This window comes from Spermophilus citellus (genome assembly GCF_964194105.1).
Source record: "Spermophilus citellus genome assembly, chromosome: 1".
Taxonomy (NCBI): Eukaryota; Metazoa; Chordata; class Mammalia; order Rodentia; family Sciuridae; genus Spermophilus; species Spermophilus citellus.
The window spans coordinates 132,227,132-132,248,842 of NC_138182.1; the positions used below are offsets into that span (position 1 = coordinate 132,227,132).

General features: G+C 37.0%; 1 protein-coding gene across 4 annotated transcripts in view; it reads left to right on the forward strand.

Moving 5' to 3' along the window:
- GABRB2 (gamma-aminobutyric acid type A receptor subunit beta2) overlaps positions 1-16,299 on the forward strand; it is a 244,314-nt gene extending 228,015 nt beyond the window's left edge. For all 4 annotated transcript variants that reach the window (XM_081298705.1, XM_081298704.1, XM_081298706.1 and 1 more), the window contains one exon: positions 10,266-16,299. In XM_081298705.1, the coding sequence (XP_081154831.1) occupies positions 10,266-10,613 (348 nt within the window). In that variant the 3' untranslated portion in view covers positions 10,614-16,299. The remainder of the gene's footprint in view (positions 1-10,265) is intronic.
- The last annotated feature ends 5,412 nt before the right edge of the window (positions 16,300-21,711 follow it).

The window sequence follows — 21,711 nt, forward strand, 5'->3', positions numbered from 1 at the left end:
GACTCCATCCTCACACTCTGGTTTTGAGAGTGTAGACACTGTACAGAAATCTAATAGAAGTAAGAAAATCAGTACAAAAGTCCCAGTTTTTTTTCCTACTGATTTTATTAAAAATAACTATCTTTTTATAAGAGTCCATAAATGACCAAGATCGTATGGTACTTGTCTTTCTGTGTCTGGATTATTTCATTTAACATAATCTACTCCAGGGTAATCCATATTGCTGCAAACACATTAAATTGTTGTATGTCAATTAAAATTTGTTTTTAAAAGCAAAAAAAAAAAAGGAAAAAGAAAAAGAAACCCTTCTACACCAACAATAATAAAAAATAAATAAATAAATAAATAAAAAACAAAAGACCACCCTCCTGCAACTACCTGAGTACTTCAGCTGTTCTCTCGTATTTCCTTTCCAGTGGTAAACTCCCTCTGTTTGGGTTATTATTTCTCTGTTCACTTTGGTTCAGGGATTTAAAAGAGTCAAAGATGTTGGCCTCTCTTGCTGTCCTCCAATTCTGTTTCACATTCTGTTGGGTGAACTTTCTTTCACCTCTTAGAGTACTGAATGCATGCCAGGTAGTTTCAGAATGTTTTTCCTCTGGAAAGAGTGCTTCGGATATTCCCGTGTGGTCAGCAGTTCATTGCCTTAGCAGTTCAAGTCTCACAGGTCACAATGTCATTTCATGGATGATAAAACAAGATCTCCTACCCACAGTAATTGGAAATCTCACAGTGAGGATTTCTTGGACTTTCACAATTTCACACTCTTCTTTTGATGACATGAGAGGTGAATTGGGATTTAAAATCGTACCAGTCTCCCTCTCCAAGATAAGCTTGAGATGCTCTTTGGTCACTGAGAGATATGATCTGTTTTTCTGTATATGACCATAGACTATTCTAAGGCCATTCCTTCAGAGCACATACCTATCATGGAGAAAGGTGTAGAAAAGGAAGTGATAAACTTGAAACCAAACCTGGAATTAACTGACTATTGTATAAAAATAAGACCCACCCTTTGGTGGTTAATGCAATATCTTTTTAAAGCAAAACAGAACTCTATTAGCCAAAGATGTGTCTTTCTAATTGTGAAAAATGTCAGGATGAGGAGAAGAAGAAGAAACATAAACCCTCTTAATCTAAAACATTCAATGTGAATTCGCTATTATTAGAACCATCAATTCATGGGTCCTTCTGGAAAATAAGTCAATTCAGCAGAGAAGTCTCTTCCTCTATGCAGTAGAACAGTGGAATTGGCTAGTGTTTAAGCTGCCCTCATTTACAAGGGATCATTGCAGGAGTCTCTGGAATGGTGGTATGAATTAGTCAGTCTATTTCCCAAAACTTAGCACTTGATTCTTGATTGATAAGCACAATTAACTCCAGATAAAGCACAGTTTCAAGAGCACATTGTTGAATTGGAATCAGGAGAGAACTTAATAGAACCTTATCAAAAACCATTTTGTCAGCTAGGCACGGTGGTGCACACCTATAATCTCAGCAGCTCAGGAGGCTGAGACAGGGGGATCACGAGTTCAAAGCCAGCCTCGCCAATGGCGTGGAGCTAAGCAACTCATTGAGACCTTGTCTCTAAATAAAATACAAAATGGGGCTGGGGCCATGGCTCAGTGGTCAAGGGACCTGAGATTGATCCCCAGTATACCTGCCCCACCAAAAGAAGAAAAAAAGAAAAAAAGAAACTGTTTTGTCAGGAATGGATATATAAACTTGAGCATGGATAACAACTAGTGCAGAACCCAGGATGCACTCAAGGTCTGCCCTGGCACTCATGCTAAGGCAGTCTATGCCCCGGAACAGCAATCTGTCCAGTGCTATCTCTCTTTCTTCCATTTCATTTCATTTCCCATTGCTTCCCTTTTTCTTGTTTCAAGTGCTATGGACAAAATCTTCACATCTCTTTGAATAGATGAAAATGAATGCCAAGGAAATAAAATTTTGATAAATATTTTGGTATGTTTTCTAGGACAGTAGAGATGGCCAAGTATCCCTTCTGATTATTTATCAGAAAGCTGTCTCTCATTAATGTCCTCATAAAAATAGGGACAGATCCATGGTTTCTCCAATATCTTCACTGCTCAAGTGAAGAGAAAGGCGGGACAGGTTGGTGTGCACACTCGGTTTTAAAATTAGCTAAATTCCTTTTTCTAAAAATTTGTCACTTAAGTATATTCTGCAGAGTATTCCAAGACAAAACTCCTAACTGAGGAAAGTCTCAAGATATCCAGTCATGTAGTCTGGTAATTAAGAACAGGAACCATGGGAAAAAGAGATTAAGTACCAGCTCCACTACTTACCAACCGGGTAACTCTGAGCAAATCGCTAACTACCCCTAATCCCCAAGCTCCTCATTTATAAAATGGGGACATTAGTAATACCTCTTAGATAGGATTATTGTCAATATCAGGACTAAATGATAATTGCATAAAACCTTTAATACGATGCCTAGTAAATAATAAACAACAGCTACATATGTTCTCGGGGAAAGCTGCTTTTCAGCTGGGAGGTATTCAATTTTACATTATTTTTTTGGCCTCTGCTGCTCCTTCTTTGAAGTCATGTCCTTGTACTGCTTTTCAGTAGACTAGGGGTTTTCCAGACATGGACCCTAGAGGAGCAGCCAAGAGTTACTGGAAACTTGTTAAAAATGCAGATTATTGAAATTCATTCCAGACTTACTGACTCAATAACCCTGGCAGTGGGGACCAGAGATCTGTTTTAATAAGACATCAAGGGGATTCTGATGAACATTCAAGTTTGGGACCCACTACAGTAGACTATCACCAACCAAACCATTACTAAGTCAGGCTTCCCTGATTGATTTTCAAGATAAGCTGAAGGCAGCATGTCATATTTCATTGACTGTCATAAACCGCCCAATATTGTTAGGCACTTCTCTTATTACTTATTAGTAGTAAAATTTTAAGTAATTCACTTCATTTTTTTTTGTGAGCTTCAGTTTCCTGCCTTGTCAAATAGGAATGGTCTTTCTTTCACCTCTTAGAGTACTGAATGCATGCCAGGTTTATAGAGACTTAACTTCATATAAAAAAAACACCTTATAAAAATAGATGCCTCAGTGGAAGCCATGGAAGGGTAATTAGTATTGAACTGAACATGAAGCTCTGAAAAGTTGTTTTCCTTTTACATAAACAGTGGCAGATATGAAAAATAAATAAACTTAAAGGAGTGTCCCACAAGACTTTCTACCCTTGTCCCTTAAACCACATGTAAGTCTGTCCATCTCCTCTGTTATCTTTGCTCTTGACCTGGGAAGTTTATGCATAGCACACTTTATACTTTTTTGGAGGGGGGGGTGGCGGGGAGGTATTGCACTCAGGGGCACTCAACCACTGAGCCACATCCCTCGCCCTATTTTGTAGTTTATACCTTTTGTTGGGAAAACAACAACAACAACAACAAAGAAACAAAGAAATTTTTTAAAAAGTATAGTCAGTTTAACAGCCTAGCAACTGCTGGGTTCTTAAGTTCCAGCCCAAAATATTGAAGCCCAACTCTGTGCTACATACTGAAAATGGTATTGCTCTAATGGATTTTCCATCATTCCAATTTGAGTAAGGGAAAAAAAAATCTTATACAAGTGAAATTCCTTTCATTTCTTTCCTGCTTTGCCTATATTACAGAATTGTTGAAACCATTAAATGTGATGAATTATATCTCAATGAGGATTATCTGGGCCTCAAAAAAAAAAAACCCCATAAAACCCAAATCTTGATGGTTTAAGAAAGAGAGAGGGACAGAAAAATGGAGGGGAACAAGAGAAAGAATAAGAAGGAAGAGGAGGAGGCAGAAGAAGAAGAGGAAAAAGAAGGAAAGAGGAAAAGGAGGAAGGGAAGAATATTCTCCCTCAGTGTCACCAAATCAGGCATGGGCAGATGCAGAGATATGGTGGCATTGAGTCGTGAGCTCTCTTTTGTGTTGGTTCTGTTCTACGTTAGAATCTTCATTCACAGTTAACTATCTCAGTAGCTTGTGTAGATTCAGGGCCGTGTGCTTCTAGATGCACACCTTGAGACAGTATTTGAGAGTCTTCATTTAGGTGTGTCTATCTGAATGCTCCTGTATGTCATTGCTCAGAAAAGTTTGTGTGCCCCTGCCTGAGGGGTGCTGTCCAGAGAATTATGGTTGGCAAACGCCCCACCAGAGTCACAGGAACTGAGAATGGGGAAGTTGTGGGTTCCCAGACAGCTCTTGGAAGGAATGGGGTTGAGGAGCAGCCGAAATCCAGATGTCTTCTCTCCTTCCTGGAAAGTGCTGAAGTCAACAGGGCTTTATACCAGTTCTCACCTTTAGAGACTTTTAATTCCAAACTCTCACCATCCCTCTGTAAAGAAAATTTGCAAGATTCCAGCTGACAGTCCCTGCCACGTATGGAAAGAGTCTTCTTTTATGAGCTCTGAACTGCTGCTGGGTTGTCTGGGCCATCATGTCTCAGCATGGCCGAGTGAAAAAGACCTGATTCTAATTCCTGCTCTGCCCACTTATTCACTGTGTGAACTTGTATTGTTTCCTAACTTCTCTGTGACTTTTTGCCCAAGCATGAAATGGATTAGTCCCTGCCCTTCAAGGGTACTGGGGTAATAAAAGGGCTCAGTCCATAAGTTCTTAGTCATAGCTTCTAGATATTACTTGCTAGTTACATCTCTTGTGGAAGTGGTTCATGGTGCCATGGCAATAAAGTTTCCAGACCTCAGGTACCTGAGCATGCTGCTCTAGAAAGAGAACTGTATAACTAGAGGCAGAAACCTCAGAGCAGGGAAGGAACTCAAGAGGTAGGCCCCTGAATTTTCAGTCTTCAGACTGGGATTGCAAACTTAAACCCATCTTACTGATGCCTCACAAAGAGATTTAATTACTAGAGTTAAAAAAATAACTAATTTCATTCATTAGTATTTATTTATTGAACATCTACTATTTGCTAAGAGTATTCCAGAAGCTTGGGGATTCAACAATAAATGAAACAGACCTTATATGTGCCCTTATCAATATGATTTGAGCTGCTTGTGGTGGCACATGCCTATAATCCCAGCAGCTCTGGAGGCTGAAGCAGGAGGATCATGAGTTCAAAGCCAGCCTCAGCAACTTAGTGAGATCCTGTCTCAAAATAAAATACAAAAAGGCTGGGGATGTTGCTCAGTGGTTAAACACCTCACCAAATTAAAAAAAAATACACACACACACACACACACACATATACATATATACACATATGTATTTATAAATATTTATATATATATGTTTATATGTACATATATATATATATATATATATATATATATATGGTTTATATGTGTGTGTGTATGTGTGTGTGTGTGTGTGTGTGTGTGTGTGTGTGTGTGTATCTCACCAGCACAGGAGATGTCTCTCTGAGGCCCTGGCCTCTGGGCTGCATTTTCCCCTGGGGTCAGTATCAAGCGGGTGAGCTCTGTGAACTTGGGGCACCTAGTACTGTCTCTCAGTCTGTTGCTCCCTCTCCACCTAGGAAGTGAAATGCAGCTTCTGTTTGTCTTACCTCACAATAAAAAATAATTTGGGGGGGCTGGGGATATATATTGGAAGAGTGCTTGCCTTGCACGCACAAGTCCTTGTATTCAATCCCTAGCACCAAAAAATAATAAATAAATAAATACAATTAATTTGTTTTAGAATTTTTATCATATTTAGTAAATTCATTTATGTTTGGTAACAAACATACAGTGTTTAGTAGCTATTAAGTATTATTCTCAGCATTTTACAGAGGCTACTAAAGGAAACAATATATTTTTTTTAATTATGATGATTTCCAAGTTCTGGTTTGTTTACCTGTCAATGGCATTTAATAACAAGCAGTAGGAGATCAAATGCAACCATTCAATGAACATCTATTGCATTTTTATACAGAGATCAGTTATAGTCTTTTCAGTTCTTGCTATGTGCAAAGTAGGGCTAAGTACTTTTTTGATGTACTGTTTTTTGTTTTTTTTTTCCTTAAGAGAGAGAGAGAGAATTTTTTTAATATTTATTTTTCAGGTTTTTTTTTTTTTTTTTTTTTTTTTGGCAGACACAACATTGTTGTTTGTATGGGGTGCTGAGGATCGAACCCGGGCCGCACTCATGCCAGGCGAGCGTGCTGCCACTTGAGCCACATCCTCAGCCCAAATGTTCTGTTACTTATTTCCTTCAAACAACCCCAGTGGACTGGAATCAGTATTTTCCCTACTCTACATTTAAGAAAACAGAGCTCAGAGAGGTTGAATGATTTTTCCCAGGGTCTCAAGGCTGTTACCCCAGAATCAAACCCTGCATTGTCTGAATCCAGAACTCAGGGATTGTTGGTAGCCACATCCTCCATTCCCCACCTAGTAGACAACAGGTGCAGTCCCAGGTGTTGATTGAGTCACTGTGCCAGACCTCCAGGAAGTATGTGTTGGTGGCCCAGGAGTGATGTACATGGACACTCTAGTGTGGCTTACAGGGAGGGATTCACCTATTTTTTTTGGGGGGGGGGGCAGGGAGGGAGTGAAATATAGACTTTGTAGAAAATATGTGAAAGTAGTAGAGAAATTGGTCCTTCAAGGAAAGACAGGATGGGATAATCAGAGTAGTGTCTTGGGCTTTAACCATGATGTGCAGCCTAATGAACTACAGCCAGCTTCGTTCTGTCCCTGTTGAGAGATAAATTACACCTGGAGATGGTTATACCTTATCCCTCTCCACTTCACAGCTTCATGGTCATGGATAGGTGCTTTCTAGGAAAAGTTACTTTCCTTGTTCAGGTTAATTTGTTCCTTGACTATTAATGTGTTAATTGAGTCTATATGAGTCTTATAATACGGTTGAAGTATTATGATGATATGACTGACCCCAAAGAGTAACAGCACCTCATTAATTGATGTTACTATTCAATACACCTCCCCTGCCACCCGCATCCTCCCACCTCCCCCTGACCAGATCTCCAGTGGGGATGACATGATTACCTTTACCCACAGAAAGGCCATTCTCCATCCCTTTTTCCAGAAGGTCAAATTTATTCATTCAATCAATGTCAATTGCATTTTTGTAACAAGATCGGTTACAAAATTTTGAGAGCTTACAGTGTGCACAGCAGAGTAACTCTGTAAGGCAAGGCACTTATCTTTTGGCAGTGGTTTTCGGGGAGTGCTTGGTTATGTATTGTCAATTTTTTTTCTTTTTCTCTCACTGGGACCTGTATATATATATCCTACTTCATGTACAACATGTAATAATAGTTAACTTGTAAAGTACTTTAATGTCTCAAGTTCTTCTCACATGTTTTAATTCAGCTAGTCTCCCCAAATCTCTGGAGTTCTTAGATACCAATATAGTTGAAGAAACCCAAATTCAGAGGCATTTATTTTTCCAATGTCAAATATAATAAATCAGGGGCTAGGGATGTGGCTCAAGTGGTAGTGCGCTTGCCTGGCATGCGTGTGGCCCGGGTTTGATCCTCAGCACCACATACAAACAAAGATGTTGTTTCTGCCGAAAAACTAAAAAAAAACTAAATAAATATTTTTAAAAATTCTCTCTTTCTCTCTCTCAAAATAATAATAATAATAATAATAATAATAATAATAATAATAATAATAAAAACCAGGGTGCTGGGGTTGTGGCTCAGTGGTAGAGTTCTTGCCAAGCATGTATCAGGCACTGGGTTTGATCTTCAGTACACATGAAAATAAATAGAAATAAAGATATTAAAAGAAGAAAACAGTTAACTATTAAAAAAAATTTAAATTTTAAAAATTTATAAAAAGGACAACCTTTTGACTCAAAGCTGGTGTTCTTTCTGGAGATTGTTACTATCATGGGGACCCAGCCACCATGCTGACTTGCCCTACACTGCATCTAGACTATTTGGCACAGTACCAGGCACACCGAGGGTTTTCAATCAATACCTGTTAATTGGTGAAATGGAAAAATAAGTCAATCAGGCTTCAGAAATTATCTAACTCAGCTTTTGATTTCTGTAGGTAATAAGATGGGACCCCAGTAAGATTAAACAGACTATCTAAGGACAATTAATTTGTTTTAAACCTAAAACAAGTTTCCCCTCATAGCAGTCCATTGCCTATAGTTTCTATTATGGTTGTTACTGTTTTTTAGACTTTTAACTCAGCCAGTTCTGGTATCGAGTCACATATTCTTATTATAATTGCTCAGTGGAAAAAAACAGTCATGCTGGTGTTTGAGAGGGGGAGAGAGTCCCGAGTTTCCTCATGCATAGTGGCCAAAAGAATGTTTGCTAAAAAACTATTTTCTCAGTGGTTAAAAAAAAAGTTTATGACCCAGAGAAGAACAGAAAATAAGCACATTATTGAAATATCAAGGAGCCATAGGTTTCCCATTTTCACCAGCTTTGCGTTCCTTGAGTTTTGGAAGATGGCACCCTCCGGCTTCTCACCTTTGAGTTTTAATGACCAAGGTTTGAGTCCCAGTTCCATTTAGTATCTGTCTGACTCTGTGAAGTTTGATGAATGCCCTCACCTGTAAACTGGGAGAAGAATGCCTTTTAAGAGTATGTATGTTCTTGTAGCTGCCAAGATCTAGAAAATAGCACCAGCCTTTAAATATCTCTTTCCTTCCCTGGGGAGCAGGAACCCATCACTAAAACCATTAATCGACCTTTCTTTGACAGATCTCTTTCAAAATGTATTGAGTTTAGTTTCCAAGTCTTAAAAACATTTAAAATTAATTTTAATAATATATCTGTTTAGTCTTTTTACTATGCAAAATGCCACCATAAATAAACATACAGAATATCCAATCAAGGGGCAGACTAATTGGTCAGCTAATGCATACCAGCATGATCTATATTTTTGTAGCTTCTGTTTCTCAAAAGCTATTTGATTTTAATTTATAATGCAGGAACGGTAAACCATTTGAAAGCTAATTGTTAACATATAATCTTAATAACCTTTTTTGCCATCTGCATAATTCATGAAGCTCAGAGCATTCATCATATCTTTCAATTGAGTAATCTTGTTTCCATGTGTCATTGGTGGCTATCATTTTTTTCCTTTACTTTGTAAATCAAAAAAGTTTAATGGAAATTTTTGTATTCTTATTCTCTACCAAAATAAGTAATAGTCTATTATTAATGATAACTTCAGATGGCTAGGTTCTGTTATGTGTAACAATTGAGCCCTTTTAAAATTAAGGCACCCCATTCTTAACACAGCACTAAACATTATATAATAATTCAATGTTTGAGAATCAGGATGTCAGTGTTCATCCTTTACTTTTGTCTTTGCAAGAAGAAATCATCAAGAGAGATGACTCAGGTCTGGCATTGTAGCTCAGTAGTAGAGCGCTTGTCTAGCACATATGAGGCACTGGGTTCAATCCTCAGCATCACATAAATAAATAAAATAAAGGTTTTGTGTCCATCTACAAGGAAAAAAAATTTTAAAGAGAGCTGAATCAAGAGAATGCAATTGAGCAGTCAGCCTTGGGCCTGCTGTCTCTTCTAATCCTGTCCCCTTTCTTTCCTTTCAAGCCAGCCCCTTCCTAGACTCAGAACTCTCTACCTCCAACTCTGTTTAGTTGTTAGCCTCTCATTTTCAAACTCCTCGTTCTGAATTCTCTTATATTCTGGCAAGTCAAATGTGGCCTGTTTTATATTGCTCAAAATGGTTCCTTTAACTTATTTATATTGACATTGCAAATTTAAGGTGACATCTCTACTGTGGTTGTTCAAAAGTATCAATGAAATGAAATCACACAAAAAAAGTACTTGCCATATATAGCATGTCCTTAGGAATTACTCACTACTTTTACTTCTAGTTTTGCCATTAAATCATCTACAAACTCTTATGAGCATAATCCAGTAATTCATTACCTGACGTTATCTCATACCAAGTACAGTTTAATATTCTATGTGTTCATATAAAGACTATACATTCTTTAAAACATATCAGGCCACCTTCTAGTTACCTGCATACCCTAAACAGAAATAATGATAGGGATACTAACAGCACTCTATACTGCATTCTAAAATTACATAATTGCCACAGTTCTCCAGGGCTGGATTATTATACCATTGCATGGATGGGAAAACTGAAACTCAAATCGATTATGGGGACAGAGCCACACTTTGGACTCAACAGTGAAATAGCAAAGCCAGTTGTCTTTCCCACTGTGTATCTTATCATATTTCCTTGCATTGTAAGCACCAACCAAGGCTTATTATTGTTTGAGTTGTCTTTTCTGATTCTTCTCCCTTGCAGATGGACCCCCACGAAAACATCTTACTGAGCACACTTGAAATCAAAAACGAAATGGCCACATCTGAGGCTGTGATGGGACTTGGAGACCCCAGGAGCACAATGATGGCCTACGATGCCTCCAACATCCAGTATCGGAAAGCTGGGCTGCCCAGGCACAGTTTTGGTCGAAATGCTCTGGAACGACACGTGGCACAAAAGAAAAGTCGCCTGCGGAGACGCGCCTCGCAACTGAAGATCACCATCCCCGACTTGACTGACGTGAATGCCATAGATAGGTGGTCCCGCATATTCTTCCCAGTGGTTTTTTCCTTCTTCAACATCGTCTATTGGCTTTATTATGTGAACTAAAACATGGCCTCCTGTGGGAATCAAGGACTCGATTCCTCCTCAGAACAGTTGTACAGCCTGATGTAGGACTTGGAAAACACATCAATCCAGGACAAAAGTGATGCTAAAATACCTTAGTTGCTGGCCTATCCTGTGGTCCATTTCATACCGTTTGGGTTGCTTCTTCTAAGTAATGAATACACTAAGGTCCTTGTGGTTTTCCAGTTAAAATGCAAGGGATGTGAGCCCATGATGACAGGATTGAGCTTGAGTATTCCGTTTTCATCTGCGTAGTAGGCAGCTACTCGGAGGGGAAACATTTAGAAGATATTCTGAAAAGGCTCAATAGCATTGTCAGTCATCGCCCTAAGATATGGTCATATCCAGCACTCTCTGTGTTCATTCTTAAGGTTGGCATGCTATTGAAATAGCGCTGTGCTCATGAAACATTATCAGCAGTACCATGCACACATGTTACTTTGGGATAGTCTGTGCCTATGTTATTAAGGTGATCGTGATGTCATGGGGAGATAATTACCACTGAACTGGTAGCTTCTCATATAGTTGGAGCAGGATTAGGGTGGGGAGCCCACGGGGCCTGGGGCCAAGGCAGAGACTTGGTCAGCAATTTAGTCATTGTCTGTGTTTGATGGAGTATAGGGAAATCAACTAGGATATCTTTCATTTTGGCATTTAGAGATAGAGACTCTTCTGAACATTATCATACATGGGAGTACCCAAAAATATTTTGCAAAAAACTATTTTCTAGGTGGCTAAAAAGTTAACAACACAGAGCAGAGTCAAAAATTCCAGAAATGAGTGTTGTAACAAATTTAAAGCAAGCAAGCATAACCCCTATCACCGCCCCACAGCATCTGGTCTGTACATACTGTGTCCAGTGGCAAAGGGTAGAGAGATAATTATTTTTTTTCCAACATCACAAGATTTTGACAGCATATCTAAAGAGGTTTTTGTAATTTATCTAATCAGAATACAGCCAGAAAATAGAAAAGTTAGGGGAACTAGAAGTATCTTAGATGTTCAGGTTAGATCGGGAGTCATGCAGGAATATAGAATACAGACATGGCTAACAAATAGGTTATCTTCCTTCGAGAGTGCCAGGTATCTCTGGAACATTTCCCTATGAGTTTATTTTTTGAATTGAATAGGGTCTTTCAAAAGGAGGATTTGTTTATTGCTTTAAATGATTAATGGTCCTCTTCAGATTTTCTTGCTTTCAAACTTCTGATAATATTCTTAGGAGACAGGCACAGTAAGCCTTTGGGAGAGTGAGTGAACTCTATTTTCATAAGGGCAATGAAGTTTACCTTTATAATTTTGAAAGCAAAAAATACTTTAAAAGAGTTTGTGCATGAAAAAAGTTTGTGGGTTCACTGGATTTGATTTTCTTAACGGGTGCTTCCATTGTGTATATTGCAATCTGCTTAATCAAGAAAAATATGAAAACTAGTGGACAATGGGGTAATAACAGAGCCACATTAATCTGTTGAGAGTTATGAGCCTCGGTTGATATTGCAGAAAAATATATAACTGATAATTAGGCTGATGTGGTATATTGGTTTATTCTACCTTAAATTATGCCTTTTGTTTTTTTTTTGTATTAATTGGACATATGCATTCATATGTTGGACAGAAATGACAATAGGCTGATAATATTTTATTTCTATCGATGTGAGGCTCATATGTTGCTTTTTGTGTAGAAAATAGTGAATTGTTAAATTTTTTGTGAAGTTTGATTTGAGTGAACTTTTTCTCAGAAGATGACTTTGCCGTTTCTACTTAGAAAACAAAAGCATCCTCTTTTCAGAGTAACATTTCTAAGCATGCATATGGGCCAAGGCCAGTTTTTTTTTTGTGGATAAAATGTATGTTTTCTTCCCCTCCTAATTCAGTAGTTTGGAATATTATGGAGTCTTGTTGCTCTCCTATTCTACCTAGTAGAGAACAACAACATAAGAAAAAATAGTTTGTCATTCAACTTTCTGAATTTGCCCCAAGGTGGGATAAAAAAAAATTTTCCCCAGTGTAGAGAAGTCTGGCTTTTATTTCTGATTACATACTTGAACACCTCTGAGTATAATCTCTGGGCAGAATCTGACCAAGGATCTTCCCTGTATGCTCAGAGTAGAGGTTTCTCATGTTTCTCCAGGGATATGCTTTCTCCTAGGCAGTCATTTTTTGGGGCGTCACACTAATAAAAGTGCCTGCCCCTTGTGGCCAGGGAGTAAAGTTTGAGTAGAAAATAACAGGAAGGAGCTTATCAATAACTCAGGGGCACAAGTCTAAAATGTCATTTCAGAAAGTTTTTTCTAGACATAACTCAGAGCCCAAGTCTAGAAGTGGGCTCTTATTTGCAATTTCCATAAAAGCCATAAAAATTCTTAATATTGTCATTCATGATTACAACAAAATTTTGGATGTCTAGGCAAGTCAACAGTCTGAATCAATGTGGAGGGATACATCTTCATAGCATGAGCCTCAAATACATATGACCAGGAATTCATTTCTGCTCTCAACGATGTAGAGAAACGAGGTAAAGGAGAGAAGATGGAACCTTGAAATGTGTGTCCTAGATCGAAAATCATATATTGGCACTCGGTAAACATATAGATAGAAAAAAAACTGACTCATCCTGTCCAGAAATAACAGTACACATAGAATTTATTCTCAGCTATATGTTTAGTGAATTTGAATGCAGTCATCAAACGCAAGGAAGGGTGCTAGGCTTCATAAATCCAGACAGCCAGTCAGCTTGATATCCAGTGGTTAAACTAAAGGACCACAAAGGTGTGTTTTTGCAATTCTGATATGATATTACTATCAGTTTATACATATGTATAGTTTCTCTTTTGATTATAAAACTGCAAGATAGCCAGCAATTAAGGTGTTTTCTCATCTTTGTGAAATTCATAGGAAATCTGACTCTAAAATGCACAGTCTAAATGAAATCTTCGATCTCAACCTGTATATATATATTGTACATGACTGCTAGTAGGTATGAAATGCACTTCAGAATTGAAAACCCATGCAACATAATCATGTGTTTGCAAAGGAATGTTACAATTCTTTCTACTGCAATTTAATAACAGGGAAAAGACTCAAGCAGTGCCATCTAGACCTTTACTCATTTCTTCAAAAGCAGTGCTAAGTAAAATACTACTACTACTACTGATGATGATGATTTGTAAACCAAAAGACTTTACCTTCTAGCATTAGGAATACACAAAAATCCCGTCAGCTTAAAAAAGCACAACACATAAAGGAAGTGCAGTGGAATGCATAATGGAGAAATGAATCACATTTATTTTGAGCAAGACCTGCATTAAATTGGCAACTAAGACAATTTCCATTTTCTATAGGTAACTGTGTTCCTGTTTTATGATTAACTTCATACTCAAAAACAGAAACAGCAAGACAACATCAACAAACACAGGTCTTACAACATATCTACATGTGTATATGTGTATATATCGATCCATGTAAACATACATACATATATATGCATCCATATGTTGGAAAACAAAAGGAATAAGCTAATACGTTTTGTTTCCTTCACCAAACCAGTGTATATGTATTTTTAATTTAGCAACCAACAATAAACATATTGAAATAAGTAATACAGGGTACTGAGCATTTCTCGTATCAGCGCATCAATGCCCACAGTTCTTATGAACCTTTGCAGAGTTCAACACTACAATAGTACTGTACCTCGGAATATCCAAGTTAACTAGTTCTCACATTGCCTGTCTAATTGCTCTTTTTTAAGGATACAAATAATGTTGTCCATCAGTGATTTAAAAGCAAAAATGTCTTAAGAAAATGGAAAATGATAAAAATTCCTCCTGGGAGGAGCAAAAAAAAAAAATGAAACTAAACCCACCATGTTGGTTAGGGAAAAATACAACTGTAGCAATCATGCCATTTTGCTAAGTGTACAAAGTACATGTTATGTGAGCAACCATGACTTTCACTGAGAGTGTGTAAATATTAAAACAGATTTCTTAAATATTTTTAACTTCTAATTTGTATTTTATGGTAAGGCAATGTGCTAATTCTGTTTATGGCTTAAGTTGATGTGTTATAATATTATGTAAATAATCAAACATGCTGTAAATGAATAGTCAGTAGATACAAATAATTGTGTGTTTTTTTTTAATTTTTTTGTTTGTATTTACTATGTACGGTTACTGGAGTGCCCCAGCAGAGTAATTTAAACACCCTTTTGCATAAATGGTTTGGGAATCCCAGACAGAAGGGTTTCAGTTTGCTATCTCATATGCATGCACACGCACGCACACAAACACCACACACACACAGACACACACACAGACTCAAACATTCATAATCTTCCACTCCCCTCTGGTTCACTTCCTCTCACCCTCCCTGTGCTATGAGAAAACCCGGTAGTGTTTTCTGTAGTCAATTTGACAACCAAGAGATAGCCTTATAAATGGAAAATGTAAAAAGGAGAAATGATTATTGATATCTTAATAGAGTTTTTTTTTAATATGTCAGATTACTAGAAACCAAAGTTTGCAAATTAAATGTCGATTTTCAAAAAGTGAAAGTTTGTATTGATGGCACTACAGAAAATAAAAATGCTTATTCATAACAGCTCCAGACAATTGCTACACAATGCACACTAGAAGGTTTTTTTTCTTCTTCTTTTAAACAGTAGCCTTTTTGTCCATAGATAGTATTGTTCCTTTCAACCAAAGACTCCAGAATTATTTTTTAAAAGGAAAAAAAAAAAACAGGGGAAATGGGGGGGGGGAGACACTGCTTCACACCAAAGGTTTATAAAACATTTTCCAAATGCACTAGAAAGATTGTAGAAACTAGTAAGGAGTCAGCAGGATACTAATAAAGATACTTCCCTAAAGAAACGATTTTTAAAAGTGGGGGTGGGGGGCAGCACTCTTAAATAGCTTAGTTTTTAGAAAATGATAAGTAGTAGAACATTGCTGTAGATGTTAACAATTCTGACATCAAATTTTAATTTGCTTCAAGAAGTGCTTTTGTGATAAAGATAAATATGATCCAAAATGAAGAAAAACAAAATTTATGTTCTTTGAGTTCCTAACCAAATGTCACTCCCCTATCACATTGACCTCTAATCTGATTCCATGTCTGTGTCCTTGTACCAGTTGAAACAAGTTGACAGTTCCCTCAGCTTACTTTATTTTTTGGTTCAATAATGAGAATTCAGCCATGATAATTTTGAATCTAATTAACTCAAAGTTGCCTATAATTAATTCCATACATTTTTAATTTTCCTTTGCATGGGTGTTTAAATAGTTCTGTTATAAATACTGTCCCTGCATAGTTCTGAACTGTCCTTTTATAAAAAGTGATATTCTAGTTTCTTCACAATGTCGTGATTATCAGCCTTACTGATGACCTTATAGCCTTTCTTAACATGCACATAATGCACATTTCCAATGTCTACAAAATGCAAACACCAAGTGGATATCACCGCATCTGTTTTCATGTCTTTCTAAAAAGAGAACTATACTAAAATCTCTGGGATAAATGAGATAGTAAAAAAAAATGAGGATTATAAATGAATAGCACATAAGAATTATTTTCTTGAATTTAAACTTATTGCAGCCAGTTTCAGCATGTAAATATATAATAATGTTGGCTAGTGTGTAATTCTTAAACTAAGATATAAATAAAAATTAAAAGGTTGTGCGTGTGGTTTCATTATATTCAGAATATTTATATCTTTGAACAGTTGTATGAATTATATCATAGAGTCAAGGATTTTGTGTAAAACAAAGTAAAGCTTGGGACCTCAGGACCTGCTGTCAGGCAGACTTCTATTTGAGTTTTGATTTGCCACTTATGAAGCAAATGATTATGCATAGAAGTCTCAATTTCATTGTCCATAAAGCAGAGACACAATTTCACTTCGCTTATAGGGTAATTGTAAAGATTAAAAGAAAAAAAATCCATGAGGCCCCCTTAGCAAAGTACAAGGTACAAAAGTGGTCTGTAAATAATATATGTGGCTCTTGTCAGTTGCTATTATTCTAGAATATTCAGTGTATATCTCACAAGTGTTTTTACTACCATATGTAAAACTTCACAGCCATTATTAAAAGTTCTCGTTGTTTAGATATTGGATTTTAACGATAAAAGACCTTGCTTTCTTCAGGAAACATGATAAACATGAGATGTTCATTTATTTGATGTCTAAACATACATCTGCTGAAGACACACTAGCCATTTCACAAAGTTCATCTTTATTTAGTCTTTACCATAGTCCTGAAAGTAGAAGAAGCTCAAGCTCAGCAAGATTAAGTACCTTGTCAAGGAGAGGAAGAAGCAGCTGGATTTCTACCCAGGCTGGACTCACCCCTAAATCCTTCCAAGTGATTTCCACCTCATCATTAAGAGTGGGTGACCAGGCTTATTTAATTCTTATTTGTTTGATCACTTCACAAGAAACATTTATTGATAAACTCCCTGCCAGACCTAATAGACACACAAAGTCCCTGCACATTCCCAAACACATGGAACTATCCCAAGTCCAGTGAATCAGTTGGTGACAATTCTCATATTCTTTCCCCTTAGTGACTTTGAAATGACCAAACAGTACCTCAGTAGACTCATGCTATGGGAGGTAGGGTGTCTGGACCCAATCATTCAATGAATTCACAGTTAAAGAAGAGTTATAACTACTAATGAGCAAGCAGCCCAGTTCATCTCTGCTGGTGTTATAAATTATAAAATCTAGGAATGTGAAATTCTTAAACTTACAGTTGAAATCCCTCCTGCTAAGTTTCAGCATTTCTTATCCTCAGAGCACATATATGTTCAAATACATGAACATGCTCCTATGACTGGTGGTGGTGATGGCAGTAGGATGTATGTGTGTGTCTGTCTATGCATGGGCCTGTGCTCAGTCAAGCCCAGGTGGGTGTTAGAAAGACGATGGGACCAGCAGGTACAGGATTCATGGTCCACATACTGCAAGAAGGGAAAGTGCTGAGATATTTACCCCCCAAAGAGCTGGTCAGTTGGTGTTGAGAAAAGTTCCTCTCTTATTTTCCAACCATTGTAGGATCTTCGAGGAGTCTGTTTATTAGATAGACTTGCACTCTTTAAGACTTGCTCTAAATCTAAAATACATGGGATGTTTCAGGAAAATTATTTCTCTGAAAATTGAAGAAGACACAAGAAGTGGAAAGCCTCCCATGTTCATGATAGGCAGAATTAATATTGTTAAAATAGTTAAAGTAATACAAGAAATATACAAATTCAATGCAATCCCCATTAAAATATCAATGATATTCTTCACTCGGCAAGAAAAAAAGTCTTAAAATTCATTCAGAAGAATAAAAGACCCAGAATAGTCAAAACAATTATAAACCAAAAAAAAAAAAAAGCAATATGGGAGGCATCACAATACCTGACTTTAAATTATACTACAGAGTGGCTGGGGTTGTGGCTCAGCAGTAGATCACTCACCTCGTATGTGTGGGTCCCTGGGTTCGATCCTCAATACCACATATAAATAAATAAAGTATTGAGTCCACCTACAACTAAAACATATTTTAAAAATTTACTACGGAGCTATAGTAACAAAGACTGCATGGTACTGGCATAAAAACAAACACACCAAAACAAATAAACAACCCAATCAATCAATGGGCTAAGAAGCTGAACAGACACTTCTCAGAAGAAAATATACATTCGATCAACAAATATGTGAAAAGTATTCAACATCTCTAGTAATTAGAGAAATGCAAATCAAAACTACTCTAAGATTTCATCTCATGTCAGTCAGAATGACAGTTATCAAGAATACAGACAACAATAAATGTTGGTGAGGATGTGGGGAAAAAGATACACTTATAAATTGCCGGTGGAACTGCAAATTGGTGCAACAAATCTGGAAAGCAGTATGTAGATTCCTCAGAAGACTTGAAATGAACCAGCATTTGACCCAGTTAGCCCCCTCCTCAGTCATACCTAAAGGACTTAAAATCAGCATACAATAGTAATGCAGCTACATCAATGTTCATAACAGCTCAATTCACAATAGCTAAACTGTGGAAGCAACCTAGATGCCCTTCAATATATTAATGGATAAAGAAACTGTGGTATATACACAATGGAATATTACTCAGTATTAAGAGAGAATTATAATAAAATTATGGCATTTGCAGGTAAATGGATGGAGCTGGAGAATATCATGCTAAGTGAAGTAAGCCAATCCCAAAAAATCAAGGCCAGATTTTCTCTCTGATAATTGGAGGCTGATCCATAACAGGGAGTGGGGAAGCATGGGAAAAATGGAGGAATATTGACTGGGCAAAGGGGAGGGAGTGAAGAGAGGGTGCATGGGGGCAGGAAAGATGGTTGAATGAGATGGACATCATTACCCTAGATACATGTATGACTGCACATATGGTGTGATGCTACATTGTGCACAACCATAGAAATGTAAAGTTGTGCTACAGTTGTGTATAATGAATCAAAATTCATTCTTCTGTTATATATACCTAATTAAAATAAATTAATTAATTAAAAAACATACAGAGACAAACCCCACAGATACATTCATCTGATCCTTGACAAAGGTGCCAAACACACATACCAGAGAAAAGGGACAGCCATTTTACCCAATTGTGCTGGGAAAAATGGTTATCCATATGTAAAAGAATGAGACCAGAGCCTTATCTCACACTGCACAAAAAACTCAAAATGGATCAAAGATCTATTAATAGGACCAAAAATTATGTAACTCCTAAAAGAAAATGTAGAGTTAACATTCCAGCATATAACCACAGGCAATGAGTTTCTCAATAGGATACCTAAAGCTTAGGGAATAATGCCAAAGGTTAATAAATGTGATGGCATCAAACTTAAAAAGTTTCTACACAGTAAACAAGAATGTTCATAAAGAGAGAATATACAGACAGAAGAAAATCTTTGCTGTGTACTTTTCTGACAGAGAATTAATATCTAAAATATGTAAAGAAGTTTAAAAACTCAACATCAAAAAAGTAATCCAGGGGCTGTGGTTGGGGTTCAGTGGTAGAACGCTTGCCTTCACATGCGAGAACTGGGTTCGATCCTCAGCACCACATAAAAATAAATAAAATAAAGGTATTGTGTGGGTTATTTATGAAAAAAATTTTAAAAAAATAACCCAATTAAATGGGAAAATGAACTAAACAGACACTTCTCAAGAGAAGAAATACGAATGATCAACAAATATATGAAAAAAAAAATTTAACATTATTTAGCAATTTAGGAAATGCAAAGCAAAACTACACTGGGATTTTATCTCACACCAGTCAGAATGGCAGACATTAAGAATACAAACAATAATAAGTGCTGGAGAGGATGTGGAGAAAAAGGAAGACTTTAAATATCTAGGCATGGAACTACCATATGACCCAGTATTTATCCTAAAGAATTAAAGTCACCATACATAGCGATAAATGCATACCCGTTTGTCTAACAGCATGATTACAACAGCCAAACTATAGAACCAGACTTGATATCTATCAACAGATGAATTTAAAGAAAATGTGGTATATATGCACAATAGAATTTTATTGAGCCATAAAAAAATGAAATCATGTTCTTCTCAGGAAAAGTAGAGAACTTGAAAATATTATATTGAGCAAAATAAGAAACTCAGAAGGTCAAAGGAGGTATGTGGATGATAGAAAGGAAAAAGGAAAAGAAAGGTGAGGAGAGGGAATCTCATGAAAATAGAAGGGAGATCATAAAGGGACCCAGGAGGGAGGAAAAGGGGAAATACTAGAGATTTGTTTTTTATTATAACAACTAATATTATTATATTGTGTGCATGTATGAATATATAACAACAAATCTGACTATTATGTACAACTATAATGCACCAATAAAAATATGGAAAAAAGGAAAATAAACATTTTGTGAGAAAAAAAGACCATTTCTCAGAACCATGAAATTCGTCTCTGAGAATAACAAAAATTTAAAGCTGAAAATTCTCAGGCATGACAGTAACCACAGTCAGTTCATAATGTTTAATTACCTAAAACAGACAGCAGCAAAATATAAGAACATGTATGTCCTCTCAAATCTCCATGACAGAACATTACCCAAATGTTCAAATCCTCTCTTGCCCTCTATACTGCAGGGTCACCTCCCCAAAAAACATGGGCTAGAACCAAGGAACTATCTTGGTTTGATGATTGTCAGTTGATAAGTTTTGATAGTTTTGATAAGTGTTGATAAGAAAAATTATCAACGTATTGCTTTGTGCAAGCTCTGGTCTTGATTCTCCTCTTTTTGTTTCCTAGAGCTAGGTGGTTTTGTGTATTTATATGCTTGCTTTTGCACTTCAGAGATTTTAATTGGAAGAAAGGAGAAACTTGTAAGGCATATCCAGAGATGCTGCTTAACTGTCCCACAAATACTGAGGACAGTGAAGGTATCTTTAAGGGTAAGAGAGTGGAATGATTTCTTGGAAACTGGGGAGGAGAAAAGGCGGGCGGCAGGTTCATCCAAGAAGAGATGTGGACTTTATTCAGTGGCAGTGCTCTGGGGAAATGGCAGACCTCAGAGCACATGCTTAGGAAGCCATACCCAGGGCACTATCACTGGAATCTGCTAGGATGGCCATCCACACCAAAAGAATAAAATAGGACAAGGCAACTCAGCAGCAGAGAAACAAAGTATTTTTCTATATAGCTTTCTTTGAAAAGTTAGATTTATCACTCTGCACCCATCTGAGACCTAAGATTCCTTCCTAGTCTCCTCTCTCTACCCCAGTAGGTGAGATGAAAAACAAGAGAATGAATGTGATATTATAATCTAACACAATGTTCCTAGAAGTAGACATCCAAAAGGGTAGGTGCACTTGGCTCTAGATCTAGAAGTGAGAAGGCTAACAAGATGGGAAATTTTAGGGGCTGAGTTTGCGGCTCAGTGGCAGAGCACTTGCTTAGCATGTGTGGGGCACTGGATTTGATCCTTATCACTGCATACAAAAATAAGCACATGAAATAAAGGCATGCTGTCCATCTACAACTACAAAAAAATTAAAGATAGGAAATTTGAGTAGACCATCAATACATTCTTTTTCCTATGC